Below are 25,385 nucleotides of genomic sequence, written 5' to 3'. Positions count from 1 at the left end.
TGAAGTGTCCGATACAAAACAAAGGAAAATACAGCGAGTGTGTGTCTTTACATGACAATGGGATTTATACCTGAACTAAATAGTGGTGCTATATTGTAACTACTTACTGACCCATTTAAAAGGCTCTGTTGCTTGAGTATCCATGTTCAGCTAATGAATTGTAATTTGGCGATAACCAAAAATTCCCATTAGCAATAGAAACACTGTAACCTCCGACACAAAACAAGGGTAATTGTGTGTTTGTGTTGAGGGGGGAGGGTGCGTATACTTAACAAAATAGTAAAATAAATGACATCAGAGTGAAGCTGAACTGCCTTAGAAAAAAAAAGAAAGAAAGCTCTTACAGCTACAAGCCTGTGAAATATTCCAGCAATAAAAGGAATGAAGCGTCCCATACAAAACAAAGGCAAATACAGAGAGCGTGTGTTTGTTTACATGACAGTGTGATTTGTACCTAGACCAAAGCGGCATTGCCTCAATTAAAATAAGGAAAGAGACATCGCTTCTAACCACGCAACTAAACGGTAAGTCTTCTCGAACCAAGAGTGTGGAACGTAAGCTACGACGTGAAAGATGAATCACGACGATCACCCGTGACCGACACATCTTCAAAGGGAACAATGTTATTAGAAGTGGAATTCCTCGTGCCAAGCATATTGTCTCAGCAATTCCAAAGCAATGACACCCTTACATTTAGGCATACCATAATTTCCCTTTGAAATCAATGGTATTAATCATGTACCATTGCTTGCATAGTCCATAAACTTTGCTTTATAAACTTTCAGTTTAACATGTCATAACATAATTCTGTAACACCATTGGCAGTGATTGACTACATAAAGAAAGATATATCAAATTGAACGCTTAGCGCGTATAACTCAGGGGTATTATAGCCTGATACTCTGTTCTTCACTGCCCAGATGCCAACAACACTCATCACCTACGGCTACGTATAGAGAAACAGCCATGGCGAAAATAAAAGCTTTTCCTTTTCTTTGGCAGATCGACACACAACCCCTTCAAACACACTATAATTGGCAGTGAGGGACATGAAAAAGTTCATTACTAGTACTAAACAGTGATGCCTTCCATTCATGTGGCACAAGATACCTCTATAGCAACATAAAACCTGTGTACAACTCCGTCATTTGGTCAAACAATAACAACCTGGAATTTCAAAGAGATGAGCGAGACGCCATCCACCTGGACTAGAGTTAATTGATTCAGTTCCCATTCCTGCCAGTTATGTAAACGTACACGTTCCTACCTATCCTGTTACAATATAAAACGAGATATGAAACTCGTCACACTGACGAGTTAGGTGATACGCTATGGGTCATCAGATGTCGGTCATCTGTGATCGACAAAGAAAAGAATGTGATATAGGCACCTTGAAGTGATATTGAGCATGCATGCAAAACCGTTTCTCTAACCACTCGGCCACGGGACATCCAAGGAAATGGTAAGGCAAAAAAGAAATGTATAGATACAGGGGGAAAAAGTCAATGCCCACTCAACAAACGTGGCCGCGTGAACATGTATTGCATTGCTAGACGGAAATGACTGATGTCGCTATGCCATTTCTAGCAACTTGGGAAAAATACGTCCCGTAGACATAAAACCTATAATCGGCTGGTTTTGATACCTTACCTTTAATCACAATTTTCAGTGTGATGACGTCATCAAAGTACAAAACAATGACATGGTCTTGAAAGACAATTGTTCAAAGCACAACACCTCCGTCGTCGTCATTACATACTATGATCGGTTTGACAAAGTCAGCCTGCAAAATTTTGCAGCAGTCGAAGCAATGTGGTTTCCAACACAAAAAAAGAGGGATATGGTATGTGTGTGTGTCTGTGTGTGTGTATCGGTGCGGTTACATACGAACGTGATTTCTACATGGAAGAATATGTAATACAAAATTGAAGAAAAAAAGTAAAATAGCAAAGTATTTTGTTTCGTGATCTTGTGGGGTTCGAACCCGCACGTGTGCAACCTCACGCGTCTCTGAGACGTCGCCTTTAACCACTCGGCCATACGTCTCGACGAGAACTAGAAATGTCGCTGGCGACTGGTTATACCCCCGCCAAACAACATTTCATAAGCTTTGGTCAAAACAACATTTCATACGCTTTGGTCAAAAAACTGAGGAAGTAGTTAAATCCGCAAGATCTTTCCTTGATCTTCTGCCATTAATATGCCGTTACCATGGCAACGTACTTTCGGGTACTGTCGAAAAATGCGTCTTGCACATCTACAACCAAAGGCACACATCTGTACCAAGTTTCATGGAAATTGGGCAAAAACTGAGGAAGTAGTTTGCAACACAAAATTTTCCATCATTTTGGCTCATAATATGTGAGCTGTTACCATGGCAACATACTTTTTGTCACTGTCAAGAAATGTGTCATACTGACCTATATCCTAAGACAAACATTCAATATGAATTCCATGAGAATTGGAAGAACACTGATGAAGCAGTTTTGCCATGAAGCATTTTGCCCTATATTTTACCAATAACATGCCGTTACCATGGCAACGCACTTTTTGCCACTGCGGAAATATGTGTCTTGCACATTAACATATTCAGATGAACATCTGTACCTAATTTCATAAAAATTGATCAAAAACTGTGGGAGGAGTTCGCGACGCAAGATTTGTACCCATTTTTGCCCATAATATGCCGTTACCATGGCAACATACTTTTGGGTACTGTCAAAAAATACGTCTTGCACATCTACAACCCAAGGCACACATCTGTGCCAAGTTTTATGGGAATCGGTTGAAAACTGAGGAAGTAGTTCGCGACGCAAGATTTGCAACGGACCGACCGCCCGACCGCCCGACCGCCCGACCGTCCGCTGATTCCTATATACCCCCTTCAAACTTCGTTTGGCGGGGGTATAAATATACGAGTAACGTAAACTTATGTATGTGAAAGATGAATCAGGAATCGTTTCGTCCACATTCCATTCTCATTTTCAGTTTTAAACTGCAAAATTGTCAACCTGATGAGGAGATTTCAAAGAATAAAATGCATGATTACTGCAGCTTATTGTCTCAGCTACAGCATACCAAAGTTTCAGAGGAAATGAAGCAAAATCAGCTGAGGTAAAGGTGCTTAAACGTTGTCAAGTCAATGCATGGTTTAAAAAAAAATCACTTCCCATAGACATAACATGTAAACTTGTCCGATTTTGCGTCTTTACCTTTAATCACAATTTAAAGTATGATGACGTCATCAAATTTCAAAACCATGACATGGACTTGATTGGCAAATGTTCAAAGTACAACATATCTGAATTTGGGATAATATTGAGCTTAAACAACAGAGATACGAGCAAATGAATGTCAGAAACAGTACCTCAAAAAATTAATTCCACTTTTTTTATTTAAGATGGCGATATGATGATGTCATCGAGTTTTCCTGGCTATATTGAGACTTGAAATGTTATCTACAATTCATATGCTTTTGTAATATGCAATAAGAACATGGGGTCAACGGACGATTTTAAGAGCTATGGCGAAATAAACAAAGACATGTTTTTTCACTATATTTGCAGAAAGATGCGGGCGCGGACTTTTCACTTTGACGCCAGTGCATTCCTTTGTTATAGGTCAAAACCTATCAGAAATCAATGGATATTGTTATTTAATGTATCAGGAATCCAAATCAGTCAAAAAAATTGCATTTTCATGTTGCTTGCGCGCGAAAATGCGTGGACGGACGCACACGCGAGAAAATGTTTGAAATGCTTAAAATTGTCTGAAACTTCAAGATTTCCCAAGTTGGGAAGTCGTTTTGAGCCTTCTAAAATTTTGACGCGCGCGTACGCGGGCGTAATGATGACCTGGGTAACTAGCGTTAAAAAGTAAGAGAGAGCGTGACCTGAACTTTATGTCCACCAAAAATGATGCAGAAATGACATCTAGTTATGAAGTTATGATCGATGATGTGACAAGGTCCGAAAATCACAAAATGGCGCCTAGATGACGTCATAGATATGTTACTGTCATGAAAACCTTATTGTGGCTAGATATTGTTATGAGACATGTTGACTGAAAATGTCTTGTCATTCCGTAATGTCATTGTTGAGATATTGACACAAAATTGTTCAGAAAGAAAGATGAATAAAAAAAAATAAAGAGAGATTTGACAATCACAATAGGTGATACGCTGATAGCGTATCACCTAATAAAAAAAAAACGAGATATGAAACTCGTCACACTGAAGACGAGTAAAGTGATACGCTTGGGGTCATCAGAAGTCGGTCATCTGTGATCGACAAAGAAAAGAATGTGATATAGCACCTTGAAGTTATATTGAGATATGTAGTTGAACTTTTTTTGGACCTACATTATTCAGATCACATTTTTTTTTTCTGTCACACAAACTAATTAGAGGTTCTGTGCGTGTGCGACTAAGTCAATTTACAGGCTTTCTGAGTATGTACAGTGCATTTACCCAGTGAACAAATTAAACATGAAAATTAATTGTTTTAATAACCATCTTGGTATTAACATTGGCCTTTTATAACATGACCTTTGACACTTATTTACATAACCAATATGATTCCCTCTAATCTTGTTATCATAATTTAATATGATCAGTTCAGAGAGCTCTTACAGCTATATACAAGCTTGTGACATTTACCAGCAGTAAAAGCAATGAAGCCTCTGATACAAAACAAAGGGATATAGAGCAAGTGTGTCTGTTTACATGAGAATGTGATTTATACCTGGACGAAAATGGCATTACCTCAATTAAAGAAAAAAGGGCAAAAGAAACACTATTCTTGCTTCTCATCCTATGAGGTTAATTATTTGAGATTTCACGGGCCAAAACGTACGGCTCCTGCAAAAGAGACAGCGCCTTTAACCATGTAACTGTAGGTCTCCTCCAACTAAGGCTGCGTTTATCAACTCCTTTTCTTGGCAGAAACATGTTATCCAAACAGCTTTCAAGGAATTTTTACGAGTTGATAAACGCAAAGCTGTTTTGAAAGCCCTTTAGGAAAGCCTTTTACAAATGGGTGCGTTTATCAACTCTCCTTTCTCGGCAGAAACAGGTTATCCAAACAGCTTTCAAGGAATTTTCACGAGTTGATAAACGCAAAGCTGTTTTGAAAGCCCTTTAGGAAAGCCTTTTTGAAAGCCCCAAATTTGTGACGATCCAAACAGGTTTCCTAAACAGGTTATCAGAAACCTGTTTGTAAAAGCCTTTCGAAGTTGATAAACGCAAAGCTGTTTTGAAAGTCCTTTAGGTCGCCCTATCTACTGCGGTTACGCAACCATGCGTTCCGGTTTCTGAAAAGACGCGCGCCACGTAAAGTGCACACGAGTACGTGTACACAGGTGTATATATACAGCTGTGTGTAATGCATGCATATGCTTGGAACAAGGGGGTGTTTCTTTCACCAACAAAATTTGAGAAATAGAGTAACAACAGTCTCATTCCCTTTGATCCCATGTCTCATGCCGCCACTCAGAAATATTTGAAGTATGTGCTAAACTGGAGCTGCCTCACAGATAGGAAGACAATTGATTCATGTGGCATTGTATCATGACTCGTCACTCTCAAAGGAAGATATGTCTTTGTGATGGTAATTGCTTTTTGCCGTCCCTTCTTAGAAAACAAGCGGCACATTAATAGTACAGGCAGTCAGGGCTTTGGAAAGGGCTCTCAAAAGGGCTATGGAAAGGGCTTTCGAAAGGGCTATCGAAAGTGCTATCGAAAGCCGTTTAAACAGGGGAAAGTTGATAAACGCAGCCGACGAAAACAAGCGGCACATTAATAGTACAGGGAGTGGACAGGGCTTTCGAAAGGGCTATGGAAAGGGCTTTCGAAAGGGCTATGGAAAGGGCTATGGAAAGGGCTATGGAAAGGGCTTTCGAAAGTCGTTTAAACAGGGGAAAGTTGATAAACGCAGCCTAAGAGTAGTGAACGTAAGCTAATACGTGAATGATAATTTATGACGATCACACCTGATTGACACACATTCAAAGGGGCCAGTTAGAAGTGGAAGGAGTGCTTAATCGTCTCATTAATTCCTAATCAATGACACCCCTACATATAGGCATACCATAATTTCGCATCTAAAATCAATGGTATAGGACTCATGCACCATTACTTGTATAGTGCATAAACTTTGCCTTTTAAGCTTTGAGTGAAACATGTCATAACATACTTCTGTAATTCCATCAGCAGTGATTGACATAATAAAGAAGAAAGATATATTAAATTGAACGCTTAGAACCTAACCAGGGGGATTATAGCATCATACTCGGTTCTTTACTGCCCAGATGCCAACAACACCCATCACCCATGGCTACGCATAGAGAACAGCCATGGAGAAAATAAAACTTTGCTTTTTCATAGGCAGAATGACACAGAACACCTTAAAACACACTGTACTTGGCAGTGTGTGTCATGAAAGAGCTCTTAACTAATACTAAATAGCGTATACCTTCCACTCCTGTGGCACGAGATACCTCTATAGCAACATAAAGCCCGTCTACAACTCTGATAGTCGAGCAATAACAACCTGAAATTTCAAAGAGATGAGCGAGATGCTATACACCTGGCCTGGAGTTAATTAATTCAGTTTTCATTCCAAATACTCAAGTTGGATTATGTTAATAGAAACATTCACATCTGCAGTATAACTTAAAGAAACGTAGAGGAAAGGGGAAAAAAAATAAGAGGTGGGAAGAGGAAAACTGCACAACTGCAATTTATAACCTTCCGTGATACAAGTGAAGGAAATGTTTCAGATGTTATAGCATATAGTTTTAAGCATAAACTGAAAAATTGACAATGTCGAATTTAAAAACCATCAACTTAATGTCAGAGAAGAAACTAACTTACAAATGTAGTAAACCGTCGTGTAAATCGCTGCTCTACCACTCTGCCTAGGAACATCCACACACACACACACACACACACACTTACACACACAAATGTTAAGGGAAAGAAACAACTTTAGATATAACCATTTTTTATTAAAGGAAAAGAAAAAGAAAAAAATGTTCGCGTCAGGATAACAAACGTGTCCGCAAGAACACGCATGGTATTGATGATTGTCTCATTGATTCAAAAGCAATGATTCCTTTACCACCACCACCACCCTTACCACGCAACAATGACGTCTCTGAAATCAATTGCAGCATTCATGCACATGTGATTTCATCGTGCATTAACTTCCCTTTTCCTACACTACCAGTCGAACGTGCCGTATTATGATATTGTGTATTTCGATTAGTAGTGATTGACTTTAAAGAAGAAATATAATGTATCAAATTGAATGCTTACCTCATTACTCAGGGTGATTCAGTTTGATACTGATCTGTTCTACTGCCCCAGATGCCAACAATACATATCTGTAATTATCACCTATGGCTACTTATGAAACTGCCATGACGAAAATAAAGGACACAGAATCCCGTCATATGCACCACACTAGGCATATTGTGGCATGAAATACCTCATAATGAAGCAATGTAAAGCCCATTCCTTTCCTACCTGTCTACAACTCCGTTATTGCAATTGTATTGGGTCAAATAATAACAACCTGGAATTTCAAAGAGATGAGCGAGACGCCATTCACCTGGACTATATAGAGTTAATTAATTCAGTATCGATTCCTGCTAGTTATGTAAACGTTCACATTCCTACCTGTCCTGTTACAGTATAGTACAGTACAGTATGTGTGTCTTTACATGACAATGGGATCTATACCTGGACGAAATATGGTGCTATATGGTAACTACTTACTGACCCATTTTAAGGGCGCTGCTGCTTGAGTATCTATGATCAGCTAAATGAATTGTAATTTGGCAAAAATTCCCATTAGCAATAGAAACACTCTAACCTCCGATACAAAACAAGGGAAATTGCGTCTTTGTGTTCGTGGGGGTGCGTATACTTGAGGAAATAGTAAAATAAATAACATCGGAGTGAAGCTGAACTGCCCAAGAAAAAAGGAAAAATTAAGAAAGCCCTTACAGCTACAAGCCTGTGAAATTTTCCAGCAGTAAAAGCAATGAAACGTCCAAATACAAAACAAAGGCAAATAAAGAGAGTGTGTGTTTGTTTACATGACAATGTGATTTGTACCTGGACGAAAGCGGCATTACCTCAATTAAAATAAAGAAAGAGACATCGCTTCTAACCACGTAACTAAACGGTAGGTCTCCTCGAACCAAGAGAGTGTGGAACGTAAGCTATTATGTGAAGGATGAATCATGACGATCATCCGTGACCGACACATCTTCAAAGGGGATAATTAGAAGTGGAAGGAGTGCCAAGCATATTGTCTCAGCAATTCCAAAGCAATGACACCCTTACATTTAGGCATACCATAATTTCGCCTCTGAAATCAATGGTATTAATCATGCACCATTGTTTGCATAGTCCATAAACTTTGCTTTACAAACTTTCAGTGAAACGTGTCATAACATAATTCTGTAACTCCATTAGCAGTGATTGACTACATAAAGAAAGATATATCAAATTGAATGCTTAGCACGTATAACCCAGGGGGATTATAGCCTGATACTTTGTTCTTCACTGCCCAAATGCCAACAACACTCATCACCTACGGCTACGTACAGAGAAACAGCCATGCTGAAAATAAAAGTTTTGCCCTTTCTTTGGTAGAACAACACACAGCCCCTTCAAACACACTATAATTGGCAGGGAGGGACATGAAAAAGTTCACTACTAGTACTAAACAGCACATGCATTCCACTCATATGGCGCAAGATACCTCTATAGCAACATAAAGCCTGTCTACAACTCCGTTGGTCGAACAATAACCTGAAATTTCAAAGAGATGAGCGAGACGCTATACACCTGGCCTAGAGTTCTCATTCCTACTTCAAGTTGGGTTATGTTATTGTAATTATTCCCATCTGCAGTATAACAAAAACAAACTGAGCGAAAAGGGAAGAGAAAACGAGAGGTGGCAAACATAGGTAAAAGGAAAACTGCACAACTGCAATTCATAACCTTGCGTGTGACAAGTGAAGCAAATGTTTTTAGAGGTTATAGCAGTGTTTTATGAGCATAAACAGACAAATAGACAGACAATGTCAAATTTAACTAGAAATGTCGCTATGGCGACTGGTATGCCTCCACCATAATGCATGGTTCTCTTAATAGGTCTATAGTACATGTGGACAACGTGTGATAACATTTTCACAAAATTGGCAAAATATCAAAATGACAAGTTTGTCACAAATGTGTTGAATGTTCACCTTCCTTGACCTAGGTGTAATTGGATGAATAGGAGAGCATGTATTTGGAGATTTAAGAACATTAAAGGTGCATGGTCCCGGTGTTTTAGTCAAATGCGTACGCGGGCGCACGGCGCAAGTTTCCTATAGAGACCCATGCTATCGACTTCTCTTGGGCGCTTACGCTTTGGCCCACTTTCCCGAGTCCGAAGAAGTCCGATCCACTGTGTCAGTGGTCCGATCACAGTTCGACTCATGATTCGGCTCAGGGGGATGACAGCTTTAGCAAACTTCTTTTGTGATGTCATAATAAGAAGCACATACATGCACGCACCCTGGCATTACTACAGACTGCGTGATGCGCAGAGAAGACAACAAAGGCAACGTTACTTAGGAACACCTACGCGCTATACTCTTGATGACAGCTCAATTTCGGCAATCTTTGTATCAATGCTAACGGTGATCGGCAGTAGCATCAACAGCGCCATCTACACTACTGGGACTATGCCCCTTTAACTTGACTTTGATCCATTCACAAGTTTATGCACTGAGCAATTTTCAAGGTATGGAGAAAAAGTGTAATTTCTCTATTGAAAAGTAAATTGTTGCCATTTTCATCTGGCCTTTGACCCTAGAATTCATATTAAGATAATCACCACCACGCAGAACATGCACAAATATGTAGTAAGTTTCAAATTAACATTCCATTTCCTAGATAAGGAGGAAACAGTTAGTTCAGCACATTCACTTGATCTTTGACCTTTTGACCTCTGAGGCAAAAAAAAAAAGAAAAAAAAATTAACAGAGAATCTCTATTGGGTTATACATGCATACACCAAGTGTAAAAAAAAAAAATCCTGCTGGCATTGCATAAATATGAGGGAAATAATAAAATTTTGAAGTGTTGCCCTTGACCTTTGACCCCTGACCTTTGACCCCATGAACCCTAAATTCTCTAGATAATCACTGCCAGTCAGTACATGTATATATACTATGATCCATGAAGATACCTTGAACAATTTCCAAGGTACAGAGAAAAAAGTGAAATTTTAATATTTCTACTTGACCTTTTGACCTTTAAACTTTGACCTCATGACCCCAAACTTTCACCAGAGAATCTTAATTGGGTAATACATGTATACACTAAGTTTCAAGAAAATATCTTCAGGCAATGCATAGATATGGAGGAAATAGTGAAATTTTACGTATTTGACCTTGACCTTTTGACCTTTGACCTTGAGCATGTGCACCCAAAAGTTGATAGGCACAACTTCACCCCCTAATACACATACATGCCAAGTTTCATTAGGATACCTCAAAAGGTTTTGGTAGTTACCCTGTCCACAAAATTCATTACGGACAGACGGAAGGACGGACGGATGGAAGGACGGATGGACGGACGCTACGACGGACAGACGGACGGACGGACAACCCGAAAACATAATGCCTCCGGCACCACTTCGTGGCGGAGGCATAAAAACCATCAACTTAATGTTAGAGAAGAAGATAAACAAGATGCATTAAAACCATAACTTAAATCGCTTCTCTACTAGTCGGCCACGGAATATCCACACACACACACACACACACACACACAAAAACCTCGAGTTGAGTTATGTGAATTATTTTCTGACCTGTCCTGTGACAGTGTAATAGGAACAAACGTAGAGAAAAGGAAAGAGACAACGACAGGTGGCAAGCGGGGCAATGTTTCAAGGGGCAATTTACAACATTACGTGTGACAAAATTAATGAAGCAAATCCAACCTCCAAACTGCAATACAAAACAAGGGAAATAGAGTATCTGTGTTCAGGAGGTTGCGTATACTTGATGAAATAATATGATAAATGACATCGGAGTGAAGCTGAACTGCCGGGAAAAAAAAAGAAAAAGAAAGAAAAGGAAAAACTGCGGGACTTGAACTTCTCGCCTTCCGGTATGGCATTATGAACACGCAGCGCGCTAAGCGATTATACCACATGGGTCTCCTGATGATCGTGTGCGAAACTTAAATCTATATACTATACACAACACAAATTTACTTTGACATTTAAATTTTTGGCGGGATACATCTTCAAGTGAATGTGATGGCGCTATTCAACTTCCCACAACTGGCCGCGTGGATTCGATCAATACACAGTTGCAAAGATAAATTGGAAATCGTTTCGTCCAGATTCCATTCTCATTTTCAGTGATCGACAACGAAAATGATGTTAAATAGCGACTTGATGTAATATTGAGAAACATTTGTGAAGTTAAGTTCTTTATACAGTCCCATATAATTCAGATGAAATTGTTTCTGTCATGCAACCAAGTTAAAATTTCATGCGTGTGTCGGCGTGGGCAAGTAAGTCGATTACACAGGATATGTAAATGAATATTTACCAATGGGTCTTCATATTGTAAAAAAAACCCCCAGAAATCAAACATGGCGATAAGGTCTTTTAAGAGTCACCTTTAATATTTGTATTTTCGAGTCGAAGTTTCCAGTCGAAGCAATGTGGTCTCCAACACAAAACAAAGGGATATTGTGTGTGTATGTGTGTGTGTGCGTATACACGTAGGTGCGTTTACATGCGAGCGTAATTTCTACATGCACGAAGGTATAATACTCCATTGAAGAAAAAAAAGTAAAAGATATAAGTATTTTGTTTCGTGCTCTTGTGGGGTTCAAACCTGCACATGTGCAACCTCACGTCTCTGAGATGTCGCCTTAACCCTCTTGGCCATACGTCTCGACGGGAAAATATGAGGAACGTAAGCTTATATGTGAAAGATGAATCAGGAATCGTTTCGTCCACATTCCATTCTCATTTTCAGTTTTAAACTGCTAAATTATCAACCTGATGAGGAGATTTGAAAAAATAAAATGCATGATTACTGCAGCTTATTGTCTCAGCTACATTATACTCAAGTTTCAGAGGAAATCGAGCAAAATCAGCTGAGATAAAGGTGCTTAAACATTGTCAAGTCAATGCATGGTTTAAAAAAAATTCACCTCCCATAGATATAACACGTAAACTTGTCTGATTTTGAGTCTTTACCTTTAATCACAATTTAAAGTATGATGACGTCATCAAATTTCAAAACCATCACATGGACTTGAAAGGTAAATGTTCAAAGTACAACATATCTGAATTTGGGATAATATTGAGCTTAAACAACAGAGATACGAGCAAATGAATGTCAGAAACAGTACCTCAAAAAATTCAATTCCACTTTTTTGATATAAGATGACGATATGATGACGTCATCAAGTTTTCCTGGCAATATTGATTCTTGAAATGTTATTTACAATTCATATGCTTTTGTAATATGCAATAAAAACATAGGGTTAATGGACGATTTAAAGAGCTATGGCGAAATAGACAAAGACATGTTTTTTCACTATATTTGCAGAAAGACACGGGCGCGGATTTTTCACTTTGACGCCAGTGCATTCCTTTGTTATAGGTCAAAACCGATCAGAAATCAATGGATATTATTATCTAAAGTATCAGGAATCCAAATCAGTCGAAAAAAGTGCATTTTCATGTTGCTTACGCGCTGTGCGAGTGAAAACGCTTACAGATCTGGCATTCTTTTGCAGATCAGGGAAGCTGCACTTGTCTATGACGTTAGTGGTTGAGGAGTTTCAAGCTGGCAAGGTTAGGCTAGTGATGATGATGAGGGAGTCAAAGGACCACACAATAGCAGGAGTTAGAACACCGATCCGCACAGGGAGGAAGTGGAGGGCGGAGGAGGCTGCAGAGGAGTACTGCATTGCCAGGGCTATACAACAGGGAGTACAGGGGCGTGGACTCAACGGGAAGGGGTGGAGTAGAGGAAGGTGTCGTGGAATGACCTCAGGTCAATGTCCTCTGGAGCCGTGCGCTTCATGATCAGTTTCGCCTTTGATGTTTTGCCTTTGCTAGTAAATTTGAGAAGGTGGTGCATTTTGGAGGATGATGGATGTAGGGTTTGCAAGAAGGCGAAGGGCTCACTAGAGCACAATCTGTCAGCGTGTGGAGGATTATGCAGGCCTTCACATGGAGGCATAACTAGGTGTTGAAGGAGATGGCGGGAGAAGCAGGGGTGGCAGTGGAGGCAGGAAGGAAGAATACACCCCCTAGGGTGAGGGGAATCCATTTTGTAAAGGAGGGATGCTGGCAGTGTGGGATTGGGAGAGTGTGGGCGGACGAGGGGAATCGTACAGTGCCAGAGGAGGTGGTAGTGACTGCCCTGCGGCCGGACATGGTGTTGGTTGGCTTGGTCTGCGCACAAGGTAGCGATAGTGGAGCTGACTGTGCCATGGAAAACGAGGATGGATGAGGCAAGGGAAAGAAAGCTGGATAGGTACGTGTATGCTGAGTTGAGAGAGGAGTGTGAGAAAGGAGGGTGGAGAGCTGAGGTGCATACTTTGGAGGTGGGGTGCAGGGGATTCGCTGGACGGTCGGTAAGGAGGTGGGTCAGAGGGATGGGAGTAGGTGGTAGGGAGGGGGAAAGGTGGATTAAGAGGATTTTGTGGAGCAGCGGAGACAGGATCTGCATGGATTGTTGGGAAGGCATGGGGGGGGGTGGTGGGAATAGGGGGTGTAGAGAGATTGTTGGCAATTTGGAGTGAAAGAGAGTTTATTGATGGTAAGTGTTTTGAGATGCCAAGGGCAAGCTGTCTAGGGAATCCCAATGCAGACCAGCCAATCAGGGGGAGGTGTCTAGTACTTAAATGGCTGAAACACTGCTGATCCCTGGTGTGCTGCTAATGACCCATTAGCACTGGCGGAATTAACATCCTTTCAGTTTATTTATCCTGACAAACTGGTAATTTGCAGGCAGGTGAAATTGGTCCACATGGACATTTAAAATCCCTCATTACAACAACTCAACCACTTCCAGTGGTGAATCTAATCCTAATAGAATGCTGTGGCCAGGTAAACACAATATCATATGATGCCCAATACTATTCACATTCAATATGGCCAGACTGAAATGCTATACAGGGATCAAGTTTGGTTGCTGAAGTCTTAAAGTAAATGATAGGCTTAACTAGAAATGTCGCTATGGCGACTGGTATGCCTCCGCCATAATGCAAGAATCTCCTAATAGGTCTATAGTACATGTGGACAATGTGTGATTACATTTTCACAAAATTGGCAAAATATTAAAATGACATGTTTGTCACAAATGTATTGAATGTTTACCTTCCTGACCTATGTTTAATTCCATGGATGAATAGGAGAGCATGGTATTTGGGGATTTAAGAACTTTAAACTTGACTTTGACCATTTCATAAGTTTATGCCACTGAGTAATTTTCAAGGTATGGAGAAAAAAGCGCAATTTCTGTTATTGAACAGTAAATCTGTTATCATTTTCAATCTGGCCTTTGATTTATAAGAGAATCACTGTCAGGCAGAGAACATACATAAATTCAGCATGTACTAAGTTTCAAGATAACTTGAGCCACTTCCGAGATATGGAGAAAGAATTAAAGTTCAGCACCTTTCACTTGATCTTTGACCTTTTTGACCTTTGACCTTCTTGGCAAAAAAAAAATCTCAGAGAATCTCTATTCGGTTATACATGCATACATCAAGTTAAAAAAAAAAGTCCTGCTGGCATTGCATAAATATAAGGAACATAGTAAAATTCTGAAGTATTGCCCTTGACCTTTGACCCCTGACCGTTGACCCCATGAACTCCTAAATTCCCTAGATAACCACTGCGCAGTCAGTAGATGCATATATATTACTATGTTCCATGAAGATACCTTTGAACAATTTCACAGATAGAAGAAAAAAGTGAAATTTTAACATTTTAGTTGACCTTTTGACCTTTGACCTTTTGACCTCATGACCCCAAACTTTCACCAGAGAATCTTAATTGGATAGTACATGTATACACTCAGTTTCAAGAAAATATCTTCAGGCATTGCATAGATATGGGGGAAATAGTAAAATTTTAAGCATTTGACCTTGACCTTTTGACCTTTGACCTTGAGCATGTGCACCCAAAAGTTGATAGGCACAACTTCACCCCCTAATACACATACATGCCAAGTTTCATTAGGATACCTCAAAAGGTTTTGGTAGTTACCCTGTCCACAAAATTCATTACGGACGGACGGAAGGACGGACGGAAAGACGGACAGACGGACGGACGGACAACCCGAAAACATAATGCCTCCGGCACCACTTCGTGGCGGAGGCATAAAAACTGTGGCTATGCCACCATGCGAGTCTCAATCTAATGCTATTCATGTTAAAAACAAGGCAAGTGCCATAATGTGTCTCGCCCATTCGCGTACAAGAAATTGTACGCGAATGGGATATAACATAAAAAGAGATAGAAAAGGGGAAAAATTTATGGCAAAAAAACAAGTGCAATAAAAACTTAACATTAGGCCCTTAACGTTTGTTGACCCCTGCCTGTGACCTTTGACCTTGTGGTGATCATCCACTCCCCAAGGGACATCTACCATCTAAGTTTGGTTACAAACGGACCTATTGATCAAAAGTTACGACCCATAATCGAAACGCGCCATAAAAACTTAACATTGGGCTCTAAAAGTTCGTTGACCCCTGCTTGTGACCTTTGACCTTGTGGTGATCATCAACTCCCCAAGGGACATCTACCATCCAACTGCCTGTAACCTTTGACCCTGTGGTGATCATCCACTCCCCAAGGGACATCTACCATCTAAGTTTGGTCCCAAACGGACCTATGGATCAAAAGTTACGACCCATAATCGAAACGCGCCATAAAAACTTAACATTGGGCTCTAAAAGTTTGTTGACCCCTGCTTGTGACCTTTGACATTGTGGTGATCATCAACTCTCCCAAGGGACATCTACCATCCAAGTTTGGACACAAACAGACCTATGGATCAAAAGTTATGACCCATAATAGAAACGCACCATAAAAACTTAACATTGGGCTCTAAAAGTTTGTTGCCCCATGCTTGTGACCACTGACCTTGTGGTGACCATCCACTTCCCAAGGGACATCTACCATCCAAGTTTAGTCACAAATGGAGTTATGGATCAAAAGTTATGACCCATAATAGAAACGTGCCATAAAAACTTAACATTGGGCTCTAAAAGTTTGCTGACCCCTGCTTGTGACCTTTGACCTTGTGGTGACCATCCACTCCCCAAGGGACATCTACCATCCAAGTTTAGTCACAAATGGAGTTATGGATCAAAAGTTATGACCCATAATAGAAATGTGCCATAAAAACTTTACATTGGGCTCTAAAAGTTTGTTGACTCCTGCTTGTGACCTTTGACCTTGTGGTGACCATCCACTCCCCAAGGGCCATCTACCATCCAAGTTTAGTCACAAATGGAGTTATGGATCAAAAGTTATGACCCATAATAGAAACATGCCATAAAAACTTAACATAGGGCTCTAAAAGTTCATTGACCCCTGCCTGTGAACTTTGACCGTTAGGTGACCTTCATGTATGTTAAAATGTGAAACTTTGTATGACCCCTCTTCCCTCAAAGTTTGATTGCAATTGAAGCCCAGAGTAAAGAGTTATTGAAGTTTTTGTAGCGTTATGGACAGACGACGGACGGACGGACGACGGACGGACAGACGCCGCAGGCGATCCCTTAGTCTCCCCTCACCTCCGGTGGGCTCGACAAAAATGAACATCAAGGAGGCTTTTTTTCATTAATCACCATCAAGCCGGGGTTGGTTAAGATCATGATATCAAGATCATTTCTGATGAAAATATCAAAGACCACAAGTCTCTTTGCACAAGTTACATCCCACAAAAAACAGGCTTCTCAGGTCTTTCTCTATGTCATGACATTTCTAACTTTACACAGATTCTGAAAACAAACTCCCCTCTGGCAAATATCTAGATTCTTTCTCTCTCTGTGTGTTAAGTATGCTGATTTTTGAAGAGAATATCACTATTACCTCAGAAATGAGAGATACACAAAGTATGCCCAGGGCCCTGTTTTTATCAAGATAGAGTTATCCTTGATTGTGAAATCACTGATATCAACGATTGACTTAACATTGGCTATAACTTTCAATCAACTATAAGTTTCCGTTTTACGAAAAGAACGATTTATAGTTACAGCCGATCACCATGACTTATTATTAATTCAGTCAAAATAAAAAACACAGGACGAGGCTAGTTTCCGGTACTGTCTGTGTACAAACAATACAATACATAAAAACCCTGACAGTGGGACTGAAGGTGAAGGTTGTGCATGCTTTTCAAGTCTTGTGTTTGGATTTTGGAAACTTGTGAGAGTGTGGTGAATTAACTTTTTTTTTGACAGCTATGGCACAGATCAGCTTTGTAAAGAATAGATCGTGAGTCTACGTGTCATGTTGAAATTCTAGACCTGTTACTAACCTTTCAACTTTAGTCGTACTTGCCACTTCATTACGTGCCCTGTTATAGTAACTCTTTACTCTTCGTATAGGCCTACTAAACAATTAGTATCTATTGACAAACTAGCTCTACGTAGTCGTACACACATCAAAAATCACCCATGTTTCCCTTGCATATTCTTTGGCATGATTATGCATTGCACACAGACACTGTTGCAGCTGCGCTTGGTTGCTTGCCCTTGCTGGCTTGACGGGTGGGCGGGCCAAGGCGCTGGGGCACGCAAGGTGGGATTGCGACTGATCAGGGTGCTTATGTGCAGCAGTCGCGTGAGCAATGCATGTTGATCGTGAATCATATGCAAGTAAAAGACCACAACTAGATGGAAGAAATGTAACTGAATGTAAGAGAAAGTGAGCAGTTAACAGACGAACATTTGTGACAAGACACCAGCTGGACTAGGAAAGCATGACAGCCACCTTTCTTCTGTAAACTGCCTTAACTGAGTCTACCTAGATGGTCTCTACTTAATAGCTGATTTGTAACAACTCTAAAGTTATCATCGATTTGGAGAAGTTGTGAAAACTTATAGTTGATCTGGAAGGAAGTTGAAACTGATTTCAATTTTGGGTGTCTTGATAAAACAGAATTATAGTTGATCGGAAGTTATCATTGATTTTCTGGACTTAAAAATTAATTTTCTCTTTTGATAAAACTGGGCCCAGATCAAAAGGGACAATATGAGAGGAACCTCCTTTACATACGATGCATGCACTATGCAAGAAACATGACAGTCACCTGACCATGGCAGATTTCTTCTTCTGACAATGAAATGCCTTTGTGTGTCCTAATTCACCAGCCTTCAAATGGTAATACCATTCTCAGAGACATTTCAATTTTGCTCACAATTTTATTTATCTTCACAAAAAAGATAAACTGATACAAGAGATAACAAATGCAGTGCATATAACACTGACCTGATTAAATGAATCAACCGAAGATATCCTCTGGATCCTGCTCTTGTCACCTTCAAGATGGAGGCCAACGCTGTTTGAGACCCGCTCCAGATTCTGCATGCAGATAATATGAAAAGCTGCTATTTACTGCCACAGCCATTTACAGGTGACTCCCATTATATGGAAGTCCTTGGGACCGGCAGTTTTGTAAGTTTATCTCAAAATTTTGTTATAGCAGAAGAGTAAAGTGTATAAAGACATACACTGTATAGAAGACAAGTTTGGGATCTGAATTTTTACTTCATCCTAACGAGAATTTCATTACAACCAAGTTTGTTTTAAACAGGAGTGCACTGTACAGTGATTAATTTCACCATTTCACTATTGAAAGCATCACCTTTGGTCACATAACTTATATTTCTTTTTTTTTCCAGATTTCTTATGAACTTTTGCTATCATTTCACAAATCCAGCACTATCACACCTACTGGAGGCAGACAAGTGTTAACAGTACAGTTAAAACTGCCTAAGTTAGTAACCACCTGTATGTAATGACTCCCTGCCCATAGCAACCCTTAACAAATGGCTGACACTTATGGCAAACCCCCCACTTTTCCTGCCATATGGGTGATTCGATGCAATATTTGTATATTTTGTATTTTTGGTTTGGCTTAGAACTATAACCCATTTAGGACGAGTCCCAAGCATACTCGGGCAGATGTCTATGGGAAATGTGTGTTGTAGCAAAAACAGTCCGTCCTCAATGGGTTAATTTGGACATTAATTGTGGTAGGAGCATTGTTTATATTTTTGCATAATATCAAGTGTCTAAACTGGGGGGGGGGATTCCTTAAGATATGGTTGTTTGCTTGGTCTTTTGCACGTTTTTTTTTTTTTTTTCTGTTTTGCTCTTACATGAATGTCATCTGGACCGGCAGTTTTTTTTTTTTTTTATTGAAATTTTGTTATAACTGTTCAAACAGTAAATTAAAGAAAGGAGGATGATAGATTTGGGACCCAAGTTTTTACTTTGTTGTAATGAGAATTATTACTGCATTCGTTATAACAGGAGTGCACTGTATCCACAAATAAATTTGTAAAATGAGTCTCTGAGCATGGGAGTAGCAGGGGTGGATCCAGGAATTCTGTTACGCTGGGGGGGGGGGGGGGGAGGAGGGGCACCTTTACAATATTAAAGGGTGTGCACACGCTCCCCCTCCATTTTTTCCTTTTTATTTCTTTTGTTAAAAAAATAAAAATAAAGGGGGTGCTCAGTGAGCTTTGCCCCCACCTGGATCCACCACTGAGTAGGAAAATTTTCTTTCAGAAACTATTTTCTGTCTATTCAAACTGTATGCATATATTTGATTGGTATATAACATAATCTTGATTGGTAATTAATTCCACCAAATCCATGTTTCAAATGCTTTTTTGTTAAGCATGGTCTCAAATTTGGGTTTATGTTTTCAGTTCCACAAAAAATGAATCAATTCACAACATTAGATGTTATCATTGTCCCATAGTTACGCAAATATGGTAGGCCTATATATCTATCATAAATATAAAGAAATATAAAAATTCATCATTTTCACCCTAAATTCCAGAGGGCTCCTACTCTAATATGAATTAGTATGTCCTATGAAAGAGATCACCTCTCCAAATTTGGTGCTTTTGATACTCGTCCTCTAACGGTAAGCCCAAATTTTGACATTAAGCAACCTAAACGAATTTCCATTGTGTTCTCAGGAGAAAATAAAGTCTAAAGGCCCTGTCACACCTTTCTGGGCAAGCCTTGCGTGTGACTTGCAAAGACCAATTTTTACTACCTGGAGGTCCCCTCAGATGACCCGCACATGATAGTACCTAGCACATATCTCACCCTTGGTTACCTGGACTTGCTCACTGAAGTCCTATTCACCCGCAGCCAAGTTTAGGTCCTGTAACTCCTTTCCGGGCAAGCTAGGTGGGCTTGTTGCGTGTGGAGATTTTCCAGCATCCAGGACAATTTTTGCAGGTGGACAAGGATTTGGGCAAGTTTTGCATGCATCTTACCTGCTGGACTCGTGCTACTTTCGTTCTACTTCTGAGTGGCCTGCGTGTCAGGCGCATGGGTGGCGAGTGAGGGCTGACAACTTGGTGAAGGAATCCCTCCAAAGGAATGGCAGAAGTACCACAAAATGTCATTATCTTGGCCGCTTACGGGGACTGTGAAGTACCTGTGTGGGATTTGCCTGCGAGGTGCTGCCGCTACGGGCCTCCTACTGGTGTTCTGCGTGGACCTTTGCGGGCAATCCCCGCAACTCACCTGGAAAAAGTTTTGATCATGCTCAAAACTTGGCTGCTGGTAAATCGGACTTGTGCGCGCACCACTGGGCAACTACACGGAGATACGCGCTAGGTACTGTCAGGTGCAGACCAATTGCTGGGAGGTCCAGGTAGCAAAAATTTTCCCCGCAAGTCAACCTGCAAGGCTTGCCCAGACACGGTGTGACAAGGCCTTGAGCATGCTCAAAACTTGTTCCAGGAGTCACAGGGGTTTGCCTGCAGAGGTACACGCAGAACACCAGTAGGAGGCCCTTAGTGGCGGCACCTTGCAGGCAACTCCTACGCAGGTACTTCGCAGTCCCCGTATGTCTCTCGTAGCTGAAAATGGATTGCGCTAAAAGCTCTCACGCAGTTCACACGGAATGCATACAAGTTGTAGGTACATTGTAAATAGCACGCCTCTAGCAGTAAGACGCAAGTATGGAACTCGCTAACATCCTTGCCTGCCCGCAGAAAATTCTCCAGTGTGCTGAAAAAATCCCTACTCGCAACAAGCCTGCGTAGCTTACCCAGAAAGGTGTGACAGCGACTTAATCTTTAATCGGGTATAGTTTGTTATTTCTGCACTGGAGACCTTAATAAAGCAGTTACTTTCCACCGATGATCTTGCTCTTCCATAGAGATCAGTGATTTCCACCCACTGAAAAATCGCTCAATTTCCCAATATAGAAGCCTTTGTTACGTCATAAACCCTCAGATGCGCGGCGTGCCTCGCCCCAGCAGAAACTAGAGCATGCGCTTTTGAATAGTGCGCGCGTGAAAACTTTAAAAATGCACAGCTTGAACTCCCAAGTTCATTGACCCTATACATGGCAAAATATCAAAAATCCTTCATAGAACCCATAAAAATTTCTGGATCACTACCAAAATTTAATCATCTGTTCCTTGTGTCATTCTCAACCTTTCCTGCAAGTTTCATCCAAATCTGTGGAAAACTTTTTGAGCTATTCTGCACACGGATAAACAAACACACAAACAAACAAACCAACAGTAATGAAAACATAACCTCTTCCCTTGGGCGGAGGTAATTATCCACAAATAATGCATTTGTAGTTAATGATATGCAACTTTAAACTGCTACAACATTTTGTACTTTGATTTACAAATAGCTATGGCAAGATTACTATACTGCAATACCTGCAAATTCCCACAATGTCCTCACATCTGCAAGTGTTCCACTTCTCTTGACTTTCACTGCATGGGTTGCCAGTTCATATTCTTGACAAGGTGACCTTACGATCTCTGGAGATTTGAAGATAGCTGCAACTGTGTCTGACTCACTCTCCCCTGATGTAGAAGCTGGAAGAACATGTTGGTGAATTTAAAGTACTAGTATTCCAAATACTCTTTAACCCGTTGAGGATGAGTCCTGAGTATACTTGGGCAGGTGTCTATGGGAAATGCGTGTTGTAGCAAAATCAGTCCGTCCTCAACGGGTTAAGATAACATGATCTGTCTCTTGTTTCATATGTCTGCACATCACTATATTATCTCCTAGAATCACACCATTTGCTATACCTGCTATAGTTGTTTTAAGTGTATGACATACAATTACTAGCAGTTAAAACCTCTATGCATATACTGTATATACATGTAGGCCATGATGGAAGGAAAGGGCACAAAATGCATACAATACTGAAAATTAGCTTTTTACCACCACATTGTAGGATGAATTCTGATGTGTTCAGATATATATGCAAACCATTGTCTAAAATTCCACTCCTAAACGCCCCAATTATGACTGTCATTTAAAAATGCATGTGTTGCCCAACTCCTGCCAGTTTTTGATGTATTTTACATGTGCGCATGTGCTTCACGCAAGGGGAAAAACTGTGCCCCTTTACCAACTCACATTCCCAAAATTTTTGGTCCGTTCATCACAAAAGTGTCTTTTCCCTCAGTCTTCTCATGGATAATATGTGACCCGCTACAACAAAATGATCCTAAAGTCGGGCGAGGTCGATTATTTGAAAATTGCATGATATAATCCCCTAATCTTTCTGTTTTAAATTGATATATAACACATCTTTTATAAATAATCGGCTGCGGAGATATCGATGTTTAAAAGAGAGCATGTCGAGACGTCTGGAAAATCACTGTTTTGAGAAATGCGCCCTAAAAGTCTTCCTTTCAACGCAATCGCGATCAAGGGACACGCAAGTCAGTTTTCACCTCTGGACAATAGAAGGTAAGTCCTAGCAACCCCCGAAGAGTTCATTCAAGCACATCAGCGTCGGCGGTCTCCTCACCAACCAATCAGTGACCAGGATGTGAGAAGCGGCTGAGCATAGCGCACCCCGCTCGCACGCACCAGTCGACTGGGCAGTGTGCGAGCTTCACGCTTCGGTTAGCAGCAAGCAGCAAACTGACCAATGAGATCACTCTGGTCGTTGTTAGGGGCGGAACCTATCTGTGGCGCTCAATCCAAATTTTCGAACCAGTTTCTGCTTCGTTGAAACGCCAAAAAACATGGCTCAGAAAAACGCTATTTTTTAATCTTTCCTTCGATCATTTTGCTTCAAAATTTCGACAGATGATAGAAGACATGTTAGACTCCAATAATATATCAAGATCAGAAAATCGTAAGTTTTGACTAATTTCAATGCTCTGACTTCAAACTCGATTTTCACGGCTTCGACCGTGCGCGACTTTAGGACCTTTTTGTTGTAGCGGGTCACATATGATGTAATAATTAAGCATTCTCTGAAATTATCATTGCAATGACAACCATGAAATTTTGATTATCCAAAGGGATACATCTTATATGAGAGGATTATCTTACCTTTTGCTAATCACATATTTCTAATGTATTCTCTGTTACAGCCACCCTTTGGTTCGAACATAGAAAAGATAGAAAGTGGGAGAAAAATAAAAATAAGCCCAAACTAAAAAACGACTTCGTGCAAGGCTAGCATGCCCCTTGACCTCAGCCTCATCGGGAGGTGTTTCATCAATTTAGTCAGCGCTGACAAGTTGTCAGTCTCTGACAATTTCAGCAAAATCCTTGGTTTTGATAGGCTGAGATGCTCTGGTCACTGACTGTTACCATGGTGATTGTCAGAGACTGACAACTTTCATGAAACGGTACCCAGCCCCTAACACATCCTGTTGTAAATGGATATTACCGAGTTTACGCTCAGCGACGGATGAACCTTCAACCATGCGGGTGGTATCAGATTTGCATCCTTCATAGACACCCTGCCTTTGTTACAAAAAGCAGTTTTGCATTTTTGTATGGAGTATGGAGAGTTATCACATGTATGACATCACTGCCAAGGGATCCTTCTCCCACAGCGAGTCAGATCACAAGTACAATCTTAGCATAGAGTTTTATTTAGTATCAAAATGATCTAAACATGTCAAAAGGTCATTGCAGAGGTACTGTATGTGAACAATTGGAAACATCTTATGAAAACTGTCATAAATAATCATGCACATGTATCACATGTTTGACCAGGTGCAGATGAATATGTAGGCCTATTCTTTTCAAATCAACAAAAGCCATTCATGCAACACTAAGCAATGGTTGTAAGGTATCATGCTCTGCTTTGCTATTTTCAAATGCTCATCTAAGACCCCGTTTACAGTGTGGGGCTAAGCCGAGCTGCGGCCGAGCCCGGCCTCAATTGCGGGGCCGAGCCCCGCAATTCTGGCCGTTTACAGTGCCGGGCTTGGCCCGGGCTTTTAATTCAAACCTTTCAATAATTTGTCGTAGTGGCGCTCTGCTTGTAAACAAACGCAATTTGGTATAGTCTGGTTTCCAGACCCTTTGCCAACTGGACTCCGCGGCAACGAAGTTGCCTTTCGGCAAAGGCCCTAAAAATCCTTTGCAGGGAAAAACCACCTTAATAAAATATACTAGTTTTCAACGTTGAGGGTGTTAATATCCTGAATAGCGAAATAGTATGGGCAGAGGGTCTGGAAGCCAGACTAAATTTGGTACCGCATTTGGCCCACTTTGCGTTTACAGTGAGTGAAAAGGAAGGGCTCGGCCGCGGCCGAGACTACCTCCAGAGCTTGGCCAAATGCACGGCCGATTTTGGCCCCGCGTTTGGCCTTTTGCGCGTTTACAGTGAAATGAAGGCTGGGCTCGGCCGCGGCCGAGCCCGGCCTTTTAACTCACTGTAAACGGGGTCTAACAGACTAATGATCCATGATTCTGACAAAATTATGGTCCCAGAGACCATCGCAGACTATATTGCCATAACTGTGAGTTGGCATATTACACATTGAGCACAAAACCTACTTCTCAGCTTACTGCGATTGTATAAATGATATAGAATTTATTTTTTCTTTATATCAACACATCTATACACAGCAACCTTGACTCTTAGTAATGATCAGTAGATATCATAATTCCAACCATGATGAAGATATGCTGTAGGAGCTATTTCATGCTACATGTGTAAGACAAATGAATCTGTACTAGCCAGTTGGCCATAAATAATCATGACATAATGGTCCCAGCCATTGGTTCCTTTGGTTCAACTGTACACATATATCAATGGTCCATGTACGAAATAGAGGTGACGTG

General features: G+C 40.6%; 2 protein-coding genes across 2 annotated transcripts in view; both read right to left on the bottom strand.

Moving 5' to 3' along the window:
- The window catches only part of LOC139712918 (serine/threonine-protein phosphatase PP2A catalytic subunit 3-like), a 122,433-nt gene extending 103,786 nt beyond the window's left edge, over positions 1-18,647 (bottom strand). Inside the window, exon 1 of the mRNA XM_071624698.1 lies at positions 18,549-18,647. Coding sequence (XP_071480799.1) covers positions 18,549-18,647 — 99 coding nt within the window. The remainder of the gene's footprint in view (positions 1-18,548) is intronic.
- Positions 18,648-22,004: 3,357 nt separating this feature from the next.
- Positions 22,005-25,385, bottom strand: part of LOC139712916 (uncharacterized) — a 183,747-nt gene continuing 180,366 nt past the window's right edge. Inside the window, exon 9 of the mRNA XM_071624697.1 lies at positions 22,005-22,150. Coding sequence (XP_071480798.1) covers positions 22,129-22,150 — 22 coding nt within the window. The 3' untranslated portion in view covers positions 22,005-22,128. The remainder of the gene's footprint in view (positions 22,151-25,385) is intronic.

Source organism: Diadema antillarum, unplaced genomic scaffold, assembly GCF_040938485.1.
Source record: "Diadema antillarum isolate AM-2024a unplaced genomic scaffold, OU_Dant_1.0 seq00001875_RagTag, whole genome shotgun sequence".
In the NCBI taxonomy this organism is placed as follows: domain Eukaryota; kingdom Metazoa; phylum Echinodermata; class Echinoidea; order Diadematoida; family Diadematidae; genus Diadema; species Diadema antillarum.
The sequence above is the reverse complement of the archived record's forward strand: the minus strand, read 5'-3'. Positions and strand labels throughout refer to the sequence as shown.